Here is an 18203-nt window from a genome sequence, read left to right on the forward strand (position 1 = left end):
CTGGATTTATTATAACTGTGAGGGAATAGAGATGGATGGGCGAAGTAAGAGCAATAAGAGAGTGGCCCCCTAAACGGTTTCAGTTATGAGTTTCTGGGTTGGCTACCTTTATAGGCGTTTTATTAAAAATTTCAGTCCTTTGCCCATTCGAGTGTATGAAGAAAGGGAAATTTGTGTGAGGGAAGCGGAATAGTTTTGCGAAGGAAAAGTTTTTTGTTCTAGCTTTTATTTTGATAAGCTGTTTGAAGTGGTGTGATGCTAGTGGGTGGGCATGGAGCTCTTTTATCTCAAGATCGCAAACCGTTTGTTATTTGTGAGAAGCTTAGCGCGCGAAAGTGGAGTACTTATGACAAAGAATTTTTTCGTAAGGGCTTTAACTGGGCATTTCGTTGGAAAGAATTGTGCTAAATTTTGATCATGAGCTTTGAAGTTGAATAGTCAGAGGATTAGCAAAGACATGCGCATGTTGGTGTCAATTTTGCAAAATTTTTTGGATAAAAAAGGTCGTTGGCGGGAGAGGCGGCTTGTTGATTACGTTAAGCGACATTCTAGGTTGGTGAAAAATTATGGGTGATGATGTTTGGGGGTTTGCTTGGTCTGTGCAAGAATTCTATGCTATGGATGGTTATCGATGTGGAATGCTTTGTTCTCGAACCTCATTCGAAAGAAGGTATTCGTGATTTACATGAAGGGGTTTAGTGACATCGGGCGCGACAAAACTATTTGCCGTTAGGGAGCGATTTTGCCGGTTGCGTAGAGGCGTCGGTAGGTCGTGCAAAATGTTATGTTTGTGTAGGAGCAATCTAAGAATGGTTATACTGCCTTTCTTCTGGCAATATATGGGGATATTTTATACCCGGCGGTTTTTTGTTATGGTGAATTTTCCAAGATGTCATCCTTGTAGGAAAAGTCATGGTTTTTTTCAAAAGTAGTTATTGTGGGTGCTAAATCTATTACTTCCTTAGAGATAGTAGTTTGGGCACTTTTGGAGGACTTTGTAGAGCTTTTGACTCTTCTTTAGATACCGATGGTGGGGGTGGTTAATAGAACCGGGCAACTTGATTAGCATCGTGGAGACAGCCGCAGTGGGATATTACTTTATCCGTTTGCTTATAATAATGCCCTAGTTCCCGTGCTTTTTTTGTTTAAAGGCGCCTCGTCTCTGATTTGATACTTGCCTAAGCAAACGACAAGAGTGTTGGGCGGATCATATGGATAAACGTTGTGGGTGCATCTGAGTCAAACGTGGAGGAAGCTAATAGAGTATAAGGGCTAAGCCGGGTGTTTGAGGTGGTGTGTCTGGTGTTTCTTCGTAAGGGTGGTACAAAATGCGTCACGTGGAGATCAATGATAATGCTTATGTTATAGACCTTCCACATAGCATGGGCATATCCACACTTTTAATGTTGCTGATTTGTGCCATTCCATGAATCAACCGAGCCGATGTATTCGGATTCGATTCTAACTCGTGTGGTTTTTTCAGTGGAGGAGAATGATGCGGATGTCATTGGTGGTGCGTTCCTAGATCGATTGGATCAACATAAATCTAATCGGAAGGCGAAACGGTGATGCGGCTAGAACCGCGGTCGGGTCGACGACGTCGATTGAGCTCAATTGCGGCGAACGGCGTCATGATCAATACTCACGGCTAAAGGCCGTGACTAACGATGAATTTTGGCGGTTCGAGAATGTTTAGATGGGTTTTTCTATTTTTTTTAGTATTTTTCGGGCTTAATTTTATTTCAGGGGTACTTTTGTAATTTTCCAATTTTTGATATTTTGATTCCTAATTGGACTAGGGTTAGGATAACACCCTATAAAAGGTGTTTATCACATTTTTTTGAATCATGATCAATAATATTTATATAATTTTCGAGATTTCTCTCCTTTAGCAAGGGTTTTTTTGCGTTATTCGCTGAACGCTGCCTAGGGAGCAAAAGGAGGAATTTGTCCGAGGAGGGGCTCGCATGTGCTAATTGATGTTGAAGAATGGGGATGAGTTGTGATTAGGGGTAAAATGCCACTTAAACACAAAGATGGCTAGTTCTCCCGAAAGTTGCAATGAGGCGCAACAGTTGGCTGGACATCCATGATAACAATACTATTTCGGTGTGTGCTGTGAAAGCGGTACCCCAATTGAGCCAAACTGTGAATACTAAATATGGTCTCCAAATAATGAGGGCCAAGGTCAACCGGCGGAACGATGGGGAACGAGCTGCATCTTGGACATGGAACATCACCAGTTAAAGCACCGAAATGACTGCTTAACAATAATAGGAACTCAAATCTGTCCCGCATTTGAAACCTGATTATAACCAAATGGGGGTTGGAGCAGGTCGAGAAAACTATTTAAGCCCAGACTCTGTCATCCCGACGCCAATTACGACAGATATTCATATTTTTGGAGCTAGCATGGGCTGGGCTTCCACTAAATGTATTTCCAGAGTTGTCTTTATCGGGCCTAGACAGGATGATCGCCCACTAACAGGCCCATGATCAAACTCAATCGAACCATAAGTACATTTGTGCTGTCATCTAGGCCCAATCCTCAATAGGCCCACCCCAACGGAGTCTTTTGTACATAATTAACATCAGATATCTCATACCATCGATCGAGAGGCGATTCCATCGTTTTCTTGAGTTGCGTCCACCGTCGAGACAGATATCTCAGCAGTCACCTTCAAACACAGCTCTAATATCAGTACGGGCGACATCGAAAAAAGACACGGGACTGATATTCTCGCATTCACCCCGTGTTTGCCGATGCTTTGGCAAGTCCATTAGCTTCCCGGAACACAGCCTCTAGCCGATACTCCTGCAGTATTCCTTGCATTGCAACCTCCCGCAATTATCCAAGGGCAATGTCTGCCTACATTTTTCTGTATGTTCGGAAATCTAGTGTACTCTCTGCAGATGCAAGGGTTCAAGCCCAACAATCTTTTACCTAGCGACAAGTTGTCACAACTTCCGGCGCTCAAGGTCTTTAAAAGCAATCAACTAATCTATTACCGTAGTTCTTTCTCTTGTAATTGAAAATTGTAACTGAGAGATGAGATGTGTTAATTATTATGAAATCTTTCTGCTGAATGTAGCATGATAAATCATTGTGTTTCGATTTTTCTTTTTCGCTTTTACTCTTTGCTTCATTGTGAATGTGCATATTAATTTAACGGTTTTCGGGATTATGAAACAAAATTCAATTAGGCGGTATCGCATCTCGACCAAGAATGTCCTGATCATCACCTCCGCTGCCGACCGAAGAGGGGCGTAGATTCTCAAGCTGACAATAATAGAAGAAGCTCGAAGCTTTCATATATTTTTTGACGGAAAGGAAGTACACACCTTTTACTTTACTTTGGAGGAGAATGACAACAACTTTGACGATCGCACATCTTTAATAGACGCCACACGCTGTGCCGACCACACTTCACCTCTGTTTAAGCGTGGTTATGGTGTGTCATCTCTCACACTTCAATTCTCTCTCTCTCTCTCTCAAACTCAAAAAGCTGCAAGAAGTGAGAGACACGGCAAGATGATAAGGAAAAAAAAGAATGAGACATGAACACAAAGGGATTGGCCCCGCCCTGCTCGGTAAGAGACGGGCTCGGACGTGTGACTTTGCGTCTCGACCGAGCTCGATTCCGACGCTTCTGTCACAGTGCTACTGATTTCTTATGAGCCACTTGATCGCGACTTAACTGGATTATTGAGTATTAGAGAAATCATTAATTGCAAAGGATCAATTGCGAAACCCAAATTACCTTTTCACAACAAAAAAAAAAAAAGAGAGAGAGAGAGAGAGACATTAGATACGACTAAAGACAGCATTTTTCCATCTTTAAGTACACAAAATTGGCCTTGAAATGTCAACAAAAAATCCCAAATACCTTCGTGTGAGCTGGTGATTTTTCAGGGTTTAGGGTTTTAAAGCCTCCTTTTTATAGTAAAGTGGAGATATCTTCATCCACATGTTGCTTAACGAAGCATCGGCCGTTTATTTACACTTAAGTAAAAGTAAAAACCATTTTCCCCCTCTCCACCAAAACTGAAAAAATTATTTAAAAAGTTCATGTGATTTTACGTGTCAACATTTGAGTGTTGTGAAAATTTTAGTAGTTTTTGATTTTGAAAATGTAAAAAATGCACGAGTTTCAAGATTTTGATTAGGGAAAAGGCAGAAAGTAAAATTAATCAATCGCTATTGTTGTCATATAATGAGGAAATTACCAAAACAAATTATAAATTTATTATAATTGTATTAATTCAATCTATCCTGTCAATTTTGACCAAAAATCGCTATCGTGGCTCTGCCGACACTAACGTGGTAATTTTTAATAGTACTTTAAAAAATATAATATCATTTTTTATTATTTTTTTCTCTTCTTTTTTTTTCTATTTCCTTTTTTATGGCCTTTCTTCTTCCTCCATTCGGTTGCCAACGTCTAGCAACCGGCAAAGGCAATGGCCAGCAAGGTCGACCTCACTTTAGCCGTTGCCTCTAGCACATTATCGTACCTCGCGATCGAATGGAGGAAGAAGAAACTCAAAAAGGGGGGGGGGGGGAGAGAGAAAAAAAGAACAAAAAGAAAAAAAAAAGAAAAAAAAAATTGAATACTTAAAAACATATGAAAATATCATTAAAATTTGTCACATGAGTGATTTTTGATCAAAAATTGATCGGATGGACTGAATTGACACAAATACAAAAAGTTTATGACTCAATTAGCCAAAACAAAATTATTTCTGATTGAATTGGCACAACTACGGTAGAATTATGACTTTATTTTTGGTAATTCCTACGCATATAATATGTACGCAATCCATCCAGGCTCTAGCACGATATAGTCCGCTTTGTTCATAGTTCACTGGCATCCTTACCGTTTTCATACATGTCGAGCAACTTTAAGTTTGCATGAGATTTCTATCGGCGCAACAGCCCAAAATCTAGGGGATGTGCGGTTACAAACCTACTTGCAACCCCACAACATAAATTTACGAAGATCTGAGAATCCCAGCTTTAAGTTCTCATCATCGAAATGTACAGCAGACCAGAGAATTCGTGTCCAGAACAGATATTTCTTTTAGGGTTTCATGGTAAATGAAGGAACATAGGAGCCAAACGTACTTTACCAAACAGAGTTCTCGGTTTTGCGTCCACGTGAAAGCGAAGGACGATATTTACATGACAAGCTTGAGAATGATATATTAGAATATGGTTCGTACTCCTCCTTGATAAGAACGCGATAGGATCCCGCTTGGCCTAGGGCTTTCTCGGCCTCTAGGGGGGGTTTTTTTGTTTTTTGTGCCATCTATATATAATATCTTTATTATGTAATTAAGAAAGTTATAATAAAGATGTGATAGATGCTGATCATAGTAAAATATTTTATTGGATGTAGCTTTAATTTAAGGATGAATCGGGAAAATTTTCATGTCTCTATTTCTCCTCCAATTTACTCTCTTGCTTTGTTGTATTTGTGTGCATAATCTTCTCACTGTTGCGCGGAATAAGCGATCAAACAATAAATAGACAGAACAAGAAAATAAATCGAACACCGGATGTACGTGGTTCGATCGTAGAGACCTATATCCATGGAGAAAGCAGCAACGAATTGTACTATAGATCAAGCGATTCGTGGTGATTACAAACCACACTCGAATTACTCAAACACTCTCAGTATTTTTCAGCCCCAATTATATCCAATAACGCATATAGTATTTAGTCTCAATTTCTTATGAAATAATGTCTCAATCCCACAAAGGAATTAATAAAAACTTAACACAAGATTTCTACCGGCTTCAACACTCGAAATTCTTCTTGGATTTTCCCGCACGAAGAAAAGACGTCTTGGATGCAATTCAGAAGCCCACGTACAAGCACTCGCGTCATTGGCGCTTCAGGACTCTGACCGAAATCCACAATGTCAATGTGTATATAAATGCATGTGAAAAAAACCCACCACCTAACGGAGTCTCTTATCACGTTGAATAGACCAACATCCCTTTGGATTTCAACAAGAAAACAAGAAATCATATAAAAACAAATCCTTCATAATCTTATCCCATATGATAACTGCCGACATAGACTTTAGCACTAAATAGGATAGATATCTAGATACTTCCACAAATATCCAACTTTAGAATTTTCTTTCCGTAATCCAAATTTTCGCTTCGGGCTTAAACTCAAGACAAACTTTGGCAATATCCATCTCAATATTTAAGTCAAGTCACAATCGCTTTGCTAAAATTCTGAACTTCATTACTACTCTCCAACAGCCCCTATGGGCTCAACCGCTACAGATATCATCCAAGTTCAAGTCGTGCTTAAACTCCGCCATAACCAAGAATCTCATCAAAATACCAACTGCACATGCACTTTTAACTACTTCACAAGGACTTTCTGACCCAAGCTCCTCTACCGCAAATAAAACAAAATCATTGATGCATCCATCTCTATCGGGAGATCGAACACGTACATTGTTAATATCGAAATTACGGCAAGCTGTTGGCTCTATAGGCTCCACCTCGCTACAAGCACTATATATGCCAATTACTTCGCTAGTACCGCTACCTTAACAGGTTTCGGGTTGCAACTCCACCTCAAGCTGAATACCGTTCAGATTCGTATGAATCTTGCTATAATCACTCTTAGCCAGAAGTGTTGGAGACTCGTCAAATGTAACTTTTCCGTTAATGATAGGTGAATTTAATTCCGGACACCACAATCGATAACTACATTCACCATGTGCATAGCCTAAGAATATGCACTTTCTTGCCCTTCCATCGAACTTACCATCACCAACTCGAACTTAACATGGGCAGCCAAATATTCTAATAATAGAATAATCGGCAACGTTACCTAACTACACTTATTCGGGAGTCCGACATCCAATCGTAGTTGATGGGGATCTATTCATCAAGGAACTCGCCGTACTAAGCACATCCGCCCGGAAACTCCTAGTCATACTAGCACTAGATAGCATTTGATGGGCCGTCCCTAGTAATATTTCACTCATCAACTATGCAACATGTTGTGGTTCATTGGCACCAGTGTTGTATCTCACTACGCCTTCCTTCATGCAAAATTCATTTAACGACTCCGAGCAAAACTCCTAGTCCGCACATGCTTGATCTTTTTACCAGTCTCCTTTTCTATCAAAGCTCTCAACCGCACGATCTTGACAATAGCATCAAACTTGTGCTTGAGTCTCCTTTTCTATCAAAGCTCTCAATTGTCTGATCTTGATAATAGCATCAAACTTGTGTCTAAGCACAAATACCCGTGTCCTCATTGAGTGATTGTCAACAACCGTTAGCATAAATCCGGCACTCTTCCTCGAAGGAAACCGTGACAACTTGCGAACATGCAAGTGAAGTAATTCTGCAATTTTCATGATTTCTCTAACAATCGCACTAAACTGCACTTTTCACCGCTGATCTAAATCACAACACATGTATATATTCAATTTGTCGACAAGATAACCACATAATAAATTCCTTTCACTTAGAATCTTCAGGCTTTTCTCGATAATGTACTCCAAATGCATATGCCACAATTCAGACTCTCAAATAGATGCATCCGACGTCTCCATGACGAATTCCTTCACTATCTCCCCTTGAAGCTCATACAGGCTATTATGCTTGATTCCTTCTATTATCACCAAGACACCTCGAACAACCTTCAAAATTCCACATTTTGAATAATACCGACATCCAACTAAATCCAAAGCACTCAAGGAAATTAGATTTTTCTTCAATTTTGGAATATGCTTAACTCCAATCAACGTCCTCACATTGCCATCATGCATTCTGATTCCAACATCACAACACCTAGAACATCGCATTTAGCGTTGGTCTTCAAGCGCACTTTACTATTATCCATACATTGATAAGTAACAAATCGGTTCTTGTTTGGTGTAGTAGCATGAAATGAACAACTAGAATTCATAATCCATCCATCAAACAACGAATCATCAGTGAGAGACAAGACAACATCAGCATTATCCGAATTACTATCAGCTATAGTTGCAATATCATCCGTAAATTCAACTCTAATTCCCTTTCTCTACTTGTTTTTCAGCTTAAGGAAATCCCTTCTACGATGCCCCATTTTGCCGCAATTCCAACAGACAGCACTACCAGTTCTAGGCTGATTGCGTTTATTCATGTTCATACTACTTCTGCTAACACGAGTACTTGCTCTTCCTCTATTTTCACCTACAAAAGCGGTAGATATAGATTCGTCAGATTCTCCTCTACGAATGTCCTCACTCATAATTAAATCTTGAATCCCATCAAACATCAAACTTGTTGACTTAGAAGAATTACTAACGGTAGTAACAGTAGTATTATAATTATCCGGTAACATAATAGAATCAAAGCACATACCTCTTCTTCGTAGTCAATATCAATCGAACTCAATTGACTAATAGTCACATTGAATTCATTGATATGATTAGTAACTGACGTACCTTCGTTTATCTTCAAATTAAACAAACATCGCATCAAATAGATCTTGTTGATCTTAGAGGGCTTTTCGTACATATCTAACGGGGCTTTCATCAAATCCGTAGTAGTCTTCTCTTTGACGATATTAAATGCGACATTACGAGCTAACGTTAGCCGAATAATATCCATCGCTCGTCTATCCAGCAATTTCGAATTAGCTTACTTAATCGTCTCTAGTTTCTCCTCAAATAGGGGCAAGTGCATCTTCACTCGATATAGATAGTCCTCAATCTGCATCTTCCAGAAACCAAATTCCGTCCCCTCAAAACTGTCGATTTTCACTTTTAACTTCTTTTGTCACCATCGATTCGCTTGAACTCAAGTAAGCCTAGCTCCGATGCCAATTATTGTGCGGAATAAACGATTGAATAATAAATAGACAAAACAAGAAAATAAATCGGACAATAGATATACATTTTTCGGTCGTAGAGACCTACGTCTACGGGAAGAACAAGAACGAATTTCACTATAGATCAAGCGATACATGGAGATTACAAACCACACTCGAGTTACTCAAACACTTTCGGTGTTTTCGAGTCCCAATTACATCTAATAATACATACAATATTTAACCCCTAATTTCTCATGAAATAATGCCTCAATCTCACAAAGGAATAAACAAAATCTTAACACAAAATTTCTGCCGACTTCAACACTCGAAATTCTTCTTGGATTTTCTCGCATGTACAAGCACTCAAGTTATTGGCACTTCAAGACTCTGACCGAAATCCCCACGATGTCAATGTATATATAAATGCATGTGACAAAAAACCCACCGCCTGAAGGAATTTCTTCTCACATTGAATGGACCAACGTCCCTTTGGATTTCAACAAGAAAACAAGAAATCATATAAAAACAAATCCTTCAGAATCTTATCCCATATGATAACTGCCGACATAGACTTCAGCACTAAATAGGATAGATATCTAGATACTTCCACAAATGTCCAGCTGTAGAATTTTTTTTCCATAATCCAAATTTTCACTTCGGGCTTAAACTCGAGACAAGCTTTAACACACACTTTACTGGGAGATTTGAGTGCAGGTGTTTCTATGTTTATGGAAACTGTTGCAGATATTCATTTCTTATGATAATATAAACCCTAAACGAGGGAGATACTTCGAAGAGGTCAAGATGGGTCTACGTGCACGTAGGCCATGAATGGCCCTGTTTTCTATGCACAAACAAGAACATCCATGGACTTTTTCTTGCAAGTGGGGCTCTAAAATTATGCAGATTTTCCACTAGGAAAAGGAAAATGCGAAAAAAAAAGGGGGGAAAAAGGAGAAGGGAAAAAGAAATGTATATTTCGTGAGGCTTATGCAGTGCTACTGGACCCACTACCATTGGCGGCATAGATTGTGCCGTGCCGCCCCCATCGTCCATGATGATAATTATAATTACATCACAAAAGAAGAAATAAAAATAAATAAAAATAAGGATTTGATTGACCCAGGTCAAGTGATGATGTTGTTTTGTGGGGTCGCAACCAAATAGAGAACAATAAAATTATAAAAAAAAATTCCTATATTTACTGCAATTGAGTTAATTTAATCCTTTTTTTTTGGCAATTGAATCCTAATTTTTTTTTATTTGTGTTAATTTAGTTTATTCGGCCAATTTTGACCGAAAATCACCGAGATGGATCTTGGCCCTCACCTATGGCTGGTCGTTGAGATATGGGGACAAGCTAGAGGAAGAAGGAAGAAATTTTTAAAAAAAATCGAAGAAATATGAAGCATCATTAAAAAGTTGTAAACATTAACGCCGGTCATGCGATGTAGGATGTTCAGCGTCTTTATTAGGGATTTTCGGTCAAAATTGATCGGACGGACTAAATTGGCACAAATGCAAGAAATTCAAAACTAAATAGATAAAAAAAAAGATTTATAATTAAATTGACATAATATACTAAATTTAAGATTTTTTTGATAATTTTTTTGATAGAAAATCCATCTAATCAAGTCATATATATATATATATACACATACACAACACGGTTATCTCGATGACCAAACGTTCGACCTTCTACGACTCGAGCCTTGCTCTGTTCATGTGAAAAGAAGATTGGGACGCGAATCACATGAATCTTTGAATTTCGAGCCGGAAACTTCGAAATCTTTAAATTGCGAAAAAGGGAAAGAAACAGAGGTTTTTTTTTTTTTATCGAAAAGTAAAGAGGAGGAGGAGGTGCGTTCGCACGTGTGCTCGCCCAGGCGTGTGAATGGCATCTTCAGGAGGAGGAGGAGGTGCTTTCGCACGTGTGCCCGCCCGGGGCGTGGGAAATCACGGGAACAGCACAAAAAAGGCGGCGTCACGTTTTTGTCCGAACGATCATACACACAGCGCCCCCCACAAAACCTGGGGGCCCCACCTCCCTCAGCCCACCACACTTCTCCGGTCAACGGTGGCCGCATTCGCACACCAGCTCGGGCCACCTCTGCCATCTTCTTTTTGTTTTTATTTTCATTAATTTTTCAGGGGAACCAAAAAAAAAAAAGGGGAAAATACAAGATGCGGTGGGCGATTTCGATCAGACGGGTAATGAAACGTGAGAATCTTGCCATTGCTGTCTCCATTTGAGCCCGTCGATGAGCTCGGCTGTTACGAAAACAGGGCACGTTTCCTTGCCTTCTTAGCCCCAAAAAATAAATCAGATAAAATGAATTTGGAAAGAAAAAAAATATTAGAAAAATAATCAGAAAACGCACCCACACAAACACCCAGGAATGAATTATTGATTGACCGCCTTATGGATTCGTCTTCTTCATCTGATATATGATCCCCTCCCCCTCTCTCCCTCTCTCCCGTTCTTTCCTCTGCCACAGTATCTGTCTGACTCCTGGCGTCGATCGGGTCGAGCTTCGTGCATTTGCAGACTGAAAGCTCAGAAAAGTTCCGATCTTTCTCGAGCTGAGTTGATAGAAAGGGCGAAACTGGGTCGATTTTCCTGAAGCTTGGACAAGGTGGCTCTCGATATTCACCACCGCCTGCAAAGCATCGAAATCTTCAAGACCAGCCACAAGAAAGTGATGGTAACCCACTGCCTTACTTTCCCTCCCCGCCCCCCACCCCTCTGTTCTTGCTGTTTCCATTTCAACTTGCGTGATGGAAGAAGAAAGTGAAGGGCCGGTTTTGATTTTTCTCTTTGTTTCTTCGTTTTGTACCGATTTTGTTTCATTCAGGTGAGTCCGATAATAAGAATGGGAAACGACGATTTGAGCCCGCCGTGGCTGAAGCCAATGCTCCAGGCGAGCTACTTCATGCCCTGTCCCGTCCACGGAGTCTCCAACAAGAGCGAGTGCAACATGTTCTGCTTGGACTGCGTCGGAAATGCTCTCTGCTCTTACTGTCTCGTCCATCACAGAGACCATCGCGTCGTTCAGGCACGTCAAGACGAGCCCTTTTTCGCTCGTTCGAAATCACCCCCTTTTCCCCCAGATTGCCTGTGGAAAAATTCCTTCTTTTTCCATCGAATGGGATTGTGAGTACTCTGTTTCGTGGGGGTTGTTTTTGCAGATAAGACGATCCTCGTACCACAACGTGGTGAGGGTGAATGAGATTCAGAAGTACATCGATATATCGTGCGTTCAGACATACATAATCAACAGCGCGAAGATTGTGTTCCTCAATGAGAGGCCGCAGCCCAGGCCTGGGAAGGGGGTCACCAACACTTGCGAGATTTGTTGCAGAAGCCTCCTTGATTCCTTCAGGTTCTGTTCTCTGGGTTGCAAGGTAACTTTTTTATAATTTTCGTCCTTCTTCCTTGTAAGAAGTACATTTTTTAGAGGGTCGGATGATTGATTGACTCATGGACAAGTTCTTTTCATTCATTTGTTGTTGAATTTGATAAAAAAATTTTTTGTTCGATTTTGTTTGACTAATGAATGATTGGTGCATCATCGCAGAATTTGTGGTATGTATTGGATTAACCGCCCAGGTTTTGTGGTTTTCATTGTGCAATTGCGTGCAAGTTCGTTTTTGACTGATATTTTGTCTCTGGGGCAATCTTTTCTTCACCTACTCTGCTGTTCGAATCTGTCGAGTTTGCTTGCTTTCAAGTCTTTCACATTGGCATGGCGTCTGTTTTCGATCTAGCTTGTGTCGACCAAAGTTTTTGACATTTTTTTCTGAATCTGTCCTCCTCTTCTGCAGCTCAATGCAATGAAGAGGGGCGATGATCCGGACCTCACATTCACTCTGAAACTCAAGCATGGTAGGGATGCCCTCAGTGGTGACTTCGAATCGGACGAGTCGTCGACTCCAAAGAAGCCTCGGAAGTCCCTGTTCTTCAGCCGTCTGATGGACGGGACGGCCTTTTTCTCCGAAAATAAGATGGACGGTGGAGAGAGGCTGTCTTGGTCCGGCGATGATGCCGCCGCAAGCATCTCTCCCAGCACGCCGCCAATATATAACCACAGCAATGCCAGGCGAAGGAAGGGCATTCCTCATCGTGCTCCTTTCTAAAAAAAAAATTCTGAAAAAAAAAAAAAGACAGACAGAAGAAGAAGAAGAAGAAAGATCAGACCTTTTTATTAGTTTATAGTGTATAGTGAGTCATTTGGGACTGAACACAGAAAGATGAATTGTTAGGGACAAGAATGCAAAGTGAAATGTGGTATGGGGGGGGTTTGGAAATAGTGAAAGCTTCAGCTGTAAATAGTAATATGGTGAAAGATTGGACATAGTTTGTGCCTTTTCTCCTTGTATATATGGACCAAGGAATATGGCTTTGCCTCTTTTAGCTGTTACATAGGATTTGGTCTCATGAGGTAGAATCTATAGATATGAAGTGTACATAGGTCCCATCTACTGATCATAGACTCCTGATATGTTCAAACATGATTTGCCATAACGGAGTTGGCATATTGCTATGTGCACGGGAAAATTTGTTTGTTTTTCGCATGGTTTTTCGCGATTTAAGCCCGTGTTGAATCGGATTAGTTGGTACATTTGCTGAGTCTGCGGTTCTAACGTGCAACATTATGCTACAGTTGTTATCGTGTGTTGGGAAATGGCCGACTATATTTGGGATTAGCATCTGCTAGTGTATATGCTCTATACTTTGGATCGAATGGCTTGATAGGGTAAGGTTGAAATTATGACATCTCATGAAAGATTGATGGATGTCTAGATTATAAAGTGGGATTTCTTCTTGTTTTTCCCCCGTTTTTTTGGGGATCTGCCCCCGTGTTTATCTTTGCCTTATTCTTGAGATGGTGGTTGGTCCTTGGTGGGGATCCCTCATTTTTTTTTTTTATGGTCCACTTCAATCATGGGTCAGCTCACCATGCTCGAGCATCTGTATCCTTCCATCTATCCACAGTATGACATTTGCTTGATAGGTTGGCAACTCTGAGAGGGCTGTCGGATTCTCCCTACTAACGATGTCTGTACAGATTCAATGAGCTTAAGCACCTAATCCTCATTATGCATTAACAGTAACAGAAACAGAAGCAAAGATCGCAGCTTTTTTCCAAATTTCGATTGATGAGCACGATTGCATCAGGTGGGCCTCAAGTGAATTCCTCAAAATTCCGGCTTTGATACCGGGAAAGAAGGGGAGGATCAAAGCCCTCACTAGATTCGTCCACATTGCAGAAAAAGTTTTCTTTAGTGTGGTTGAAAAGGTCTAAGGGGACACGTGACAGGGACGTGCCCTCTCCCTCTTTTGTGGCCCTCTGCTTTTTAGATTAATTGGATTAGTGCATTAAACAAAGTGTCGATTGTGAGAGCCGTGAGGAATCTGAACAGGCTGCGTGTGCGGCCCTCCCTCCTCTTTCCTTCCTCCACCGGGATTTTTTCTTGGCTTTCTTCAGATTTTTCCCCTCGGAGGCAATTTAGTTCGTCAGTGACCATAAAGCACTTACAAGATATTTAGGTTAAAAATCATATACGATTAACATTTGAAATTAAAAAATTTATCCAGTATATTCGACATGCGGAGAGATAGATGAGCTCCCTCAATGGCGTCGAGCAAAGGATTCGGATGTTCGTGCCTTGTTGCATGAGATGATTTGACTTCTTTCTTGTATATGACCCTTAGCAATGGCTAGATGTTCGACTCCTTTGAGAAACTAACAAGTTGAAGAGCCAACCCTAATGAAGTGTATAGAGATGCGACCAAAACTAATATATGAAAAAACTAACTGTAGAGAGAGAGAGAGAGAGAGAGAGAGATGCTTACAACTTAGGGCCAAGTCCGACATGCCGCCAAGAAGTGCCACGTCCAAACTGGTGTCCCTTCTGTGCATGCCACGTCGGATCTGTCTCGACCATCTCATGAAATTCGCCCATGTCCGCCACTTTGATGAAAGGAACTGTCGATTATTTCCATGCCATGCCACCGAGTCATTCTAGAAGAAAATCATGTATACGATGGAGATAGGTCGATATTATCAAGAACAAATGAGTTAGTGGATTTACACAAAGGCTACTATAAACAGATAAATGTCCCTACTTAGGGCCCCCTTGCTTTGCTTTCCTTTGAAGGCATCTCATAAGAATCAAATTTACGAGATATGTTAGTTTTTTAAGTGGGTCGTTATAAAGCTTAAATGTAATAATATATCACTGTCCGACGTCTCCAAAGTACCACATTTGTATATCTAGAGGTGGCTTCTATGCGGGGAAGAAGGAAAGATTGTCCAAAGAGTTATAAACTTATTGCATTTTTGTCAATTCGGTTATAAATCTGGTAATTATTCCGATTGAGCTCTAAACCTTTTCATGTTAATGTCGGTTGAGCCCATCCGGCCAACTTTGGTAGGAAATTGCTAATGTGAATACCGGACTTCTTATGTGGCTTGGTCGGCCCCGACATTGATAATTTTAATAAATATTTTATTAATTTCTTATTTCTTTCTTTTCTTTTCTTACTTCTTCTTGTTCTTCATCTGCCGATCGCCGAGCCTCGAGCATGGCGGGAGATTGGCCACCGGCTACGGCCATGGCCGCCTTCATTGGGATCTAACGAGAGGGGACCTTGCCGGCCTCGAGTGAGCGTCACCCTCATTGGATCCGGTGAGGTCGAGCCTCGCTCGAGGTAGCCGCCGGCCATGGCGGAGGCTCGACGATCGCCGGAGGAAGAAAGAAAAAAAAAGAAAATGAAAAGACAAAAATTATTAAAAATTGTGAAAAAAAAATAGATAATACTAAAATTTGTCAACATCAATGTTGGTCGAGTCACGTAGCACACCCGATGTCCACTTAAGCGATTTTCAGCCAAATTGGCCGGATGAACTCAACTAGCAAAACATGACAATGTTGATAACTTAAATAGTAAAAGTGCGATATGTTTAAGATATTTTGGATTAATTTTCTCCGATTGTTACAAGAATAGATAGCTTCCTAGCGAAAGCGAAGACATATAGTTCAAGTGAAGCTAAAGGTCATCCAATCCTCATGAACATCTGATATTTAGACGTGGACCAAAGTGTCCATGTTGATCTTGCCATCCTTTTCCCTTAATTTTGTGTGCGTAGAGAGAGAGAGAGAGAGGAGAGAGAGTTTTGGCATGTAGCGCGAGATGGAGGTGGTGGAGTTGTCCTTATGTGTGGTGTGGATTCTGGAGTCTTTATTCTCCTCCATTTTTGTATATATCTCAATTACTTGAATAGCGCCTTTCAATTATTAATGAGGCAGGAGAGACAAAAAGCAGCAAAAAAAAAAAAAAATTAAGGGAGTGCATAACCGAATAAACTAATGGTGGTTGAGACGGTGCAAACTTGATAAGGCCTCGTCATGGTGGTCACCCTCACACATCGGACGGGTCGTCATGCCGGCCCATGACGGCCCTCGGGTCTGCCGGCGCATGTGAACCCGGTTCATCTCATCATTAAACTATATGCATCTCACGTGGAGCTCGCTAAAATCGACGGTGCGGATGCGTAAGTGTGAATTACGCAAAAATTAGAGCGAAAAATTAAAAGGGGCAAGTTTAGCATTTGCTCAAAATTCTAATGGGCGGTCGTGCAATAGCGACCCAGAAGTTTACATTACCACAAAGAGGAGAAAAATTAGTGCATTTCCCAAGCTTTGGAAGGGAGTGCGTGGGATGCGGTCTTTGATGTGCTTGTTTTTTTTTGACAAAGGCTTGACCGAGAAGGAGTAAGATAATTAGAGAGACGTGCACACAAGAGGCTCGTTCCTGTGGACCTCGTGTGCCCCCCTGCTTCTATCCCAAGTCCCCGCACTTGCGCCTTTACCCAAGCAAGAGTCTCCTCTTTTCACCAAGAATTGGAAAAAAGAAAAGAAATTTCTACATTATCTGACAATAACCTTGTTTCCTTTCGGTTATTTGGCAATACTTGGATAAGATTGTAATGGTTGATGTAGAATAGTCGGGCAAGCCAAGTGGGTTAGTTGCCGGTAATGAGAAATATTAAGCACGTGGATCGTGATGATGACATCGCTCAACTGATTCGGTGAGATCGTATCGGCTCGACATGTCAATGTGATGTCGCGTTGGGTGGTAATACTTTCTCTCTTTTAGATCCGGCTCTAGAATCGTTCTTTTGTCCGCTCAAATGAGCCTGATTTGGTAGGGTTCGCGGACACATAGGCATACATTAACTTAATTGAACTAGATGCGTGGGACAAACGAGAATTTCATTGGCTGATACAACATCTTGATGACATTTTGTACACTTGGTTTTCGAACCCCGAATTATCTAAACGTTATTACTAATTTCTAGTGGAAGTTCGTGCTGTTTTTATAAGAATCTTGCAAAGCAGTATATACCATAATTGCTTCTGACGTACTTGTTGATCTAATTTTCTGTACTTTGGTTGACTTACTATAGTCGGGGCAGGGACCCCACAAACTCAACTAACTACAACCTAACTCCACCGACCAAATGATGAACCTTAAAAATACGCAGATAAACAAACCACACCTAGGTTGTCAAACCTAAAGTTATTTAGTTAGGGAAAAAGTAAACGATTGTGTGCTTAAAGTAAGTGTCTAAGTCCTAATCATGCTTAGGTGTCAGCTAATCCAGAATAGGACAACGAGAACTTGCCTTAAGGACGGAATAATTTTAGGTTTCACATCCGCGTCTAGCCCCGCCAACGAAAGAGGGGAGAACGGAATGTAGTCCTAACAAAGCAATGAAACCCTAGGATAAAGAATATGATGCCTACAAGAACATTAGCATGCTCATTTTTAAGAGGGCAAGAGAAGGAGATCGATCGCGTTTCCGTCTCGGTTAGGGTAAAAAACCCTAGATTGTCTTGAGATTATGGGCTTGAACTGTACGAGAATTATCGAATCAAGTGAAATACACGCGGGATTAGTGGGTCGACCCGCCCATCTCTCTTCAGAGAACTAAGTACGAATAGTGACTATAATAGAACAGTCAACTCAAAATATGTATGATTTTGCAACAGATGTAAATTACTAAATTGATGGAAACGAAATGAGCTATAACATTGCATTAAGTTGGAGTAATATGGATGAAATGCACGATTGAAGAAGGTGAATTGACTTAAATTTTCGGAACAGTTATCTTTCGAAATTTAGTGGTTTAGTTGTTGATGGCTATTCTTAGACCAACGACATATGGCTAGGCTGAAAAAAACTCCAAAAATAAAAATAAAAATGGACAGACGTTAAGACCGATGCATTCATTGTGGAATGAGTGATGTGAAACTTCATGTCTAACGAGTACATGATATGACGGGAGTGGCTCAC

At 40.7% G+C, this 18203-nt stretch overlaps 1 protein-coding gene across 1 annotated transcript; it reads left to right on the forward strand.

The window, feature by feature from the left end:
- The first annotated feature begins 11287 nt into the window (after positions 1-11287).
- On the forward strand, positions 11288-13387 carry LOC115727359 (protein RGF1 INDUCIBLE TRANSCRIPTION FACTOR 1-like). Its single transcript, XM_030657573.2, has 4 exons — positions 11288-11544; positions 11695-11895; positions 12029-12244; positions 12665-13387. The coding sequence occupies exons 1-4, from the start codon at positions 11542-11544 to the stop codon at positions 12974-12976; spliced, it is 732 nt and encodes a 243-aa protein (XP_030513433.2). The 5' UTR covers positions 11288-11541; the 3' UTR covers positions 12977-13387.
- The last annotated feature ends 4816 nt before the right edge of the window (positions 13388-18203 follow it).

Source organism: Rhodamnia argentea, chromosome 2, assembly GCF_020921035.1.
Source record: "Rhodamnia argentea isolate NSW1041297 chromosome 2, ASM2092103v1, whole genome shotgun sequence".
Classification (NCBI taxonomy): Eukaryota; Viridiplantae; Streptophyta; class Magnoliopsida; order Myrtales; family Myrtaceae; genus Rhodamnia; species Rhodamnia argentea.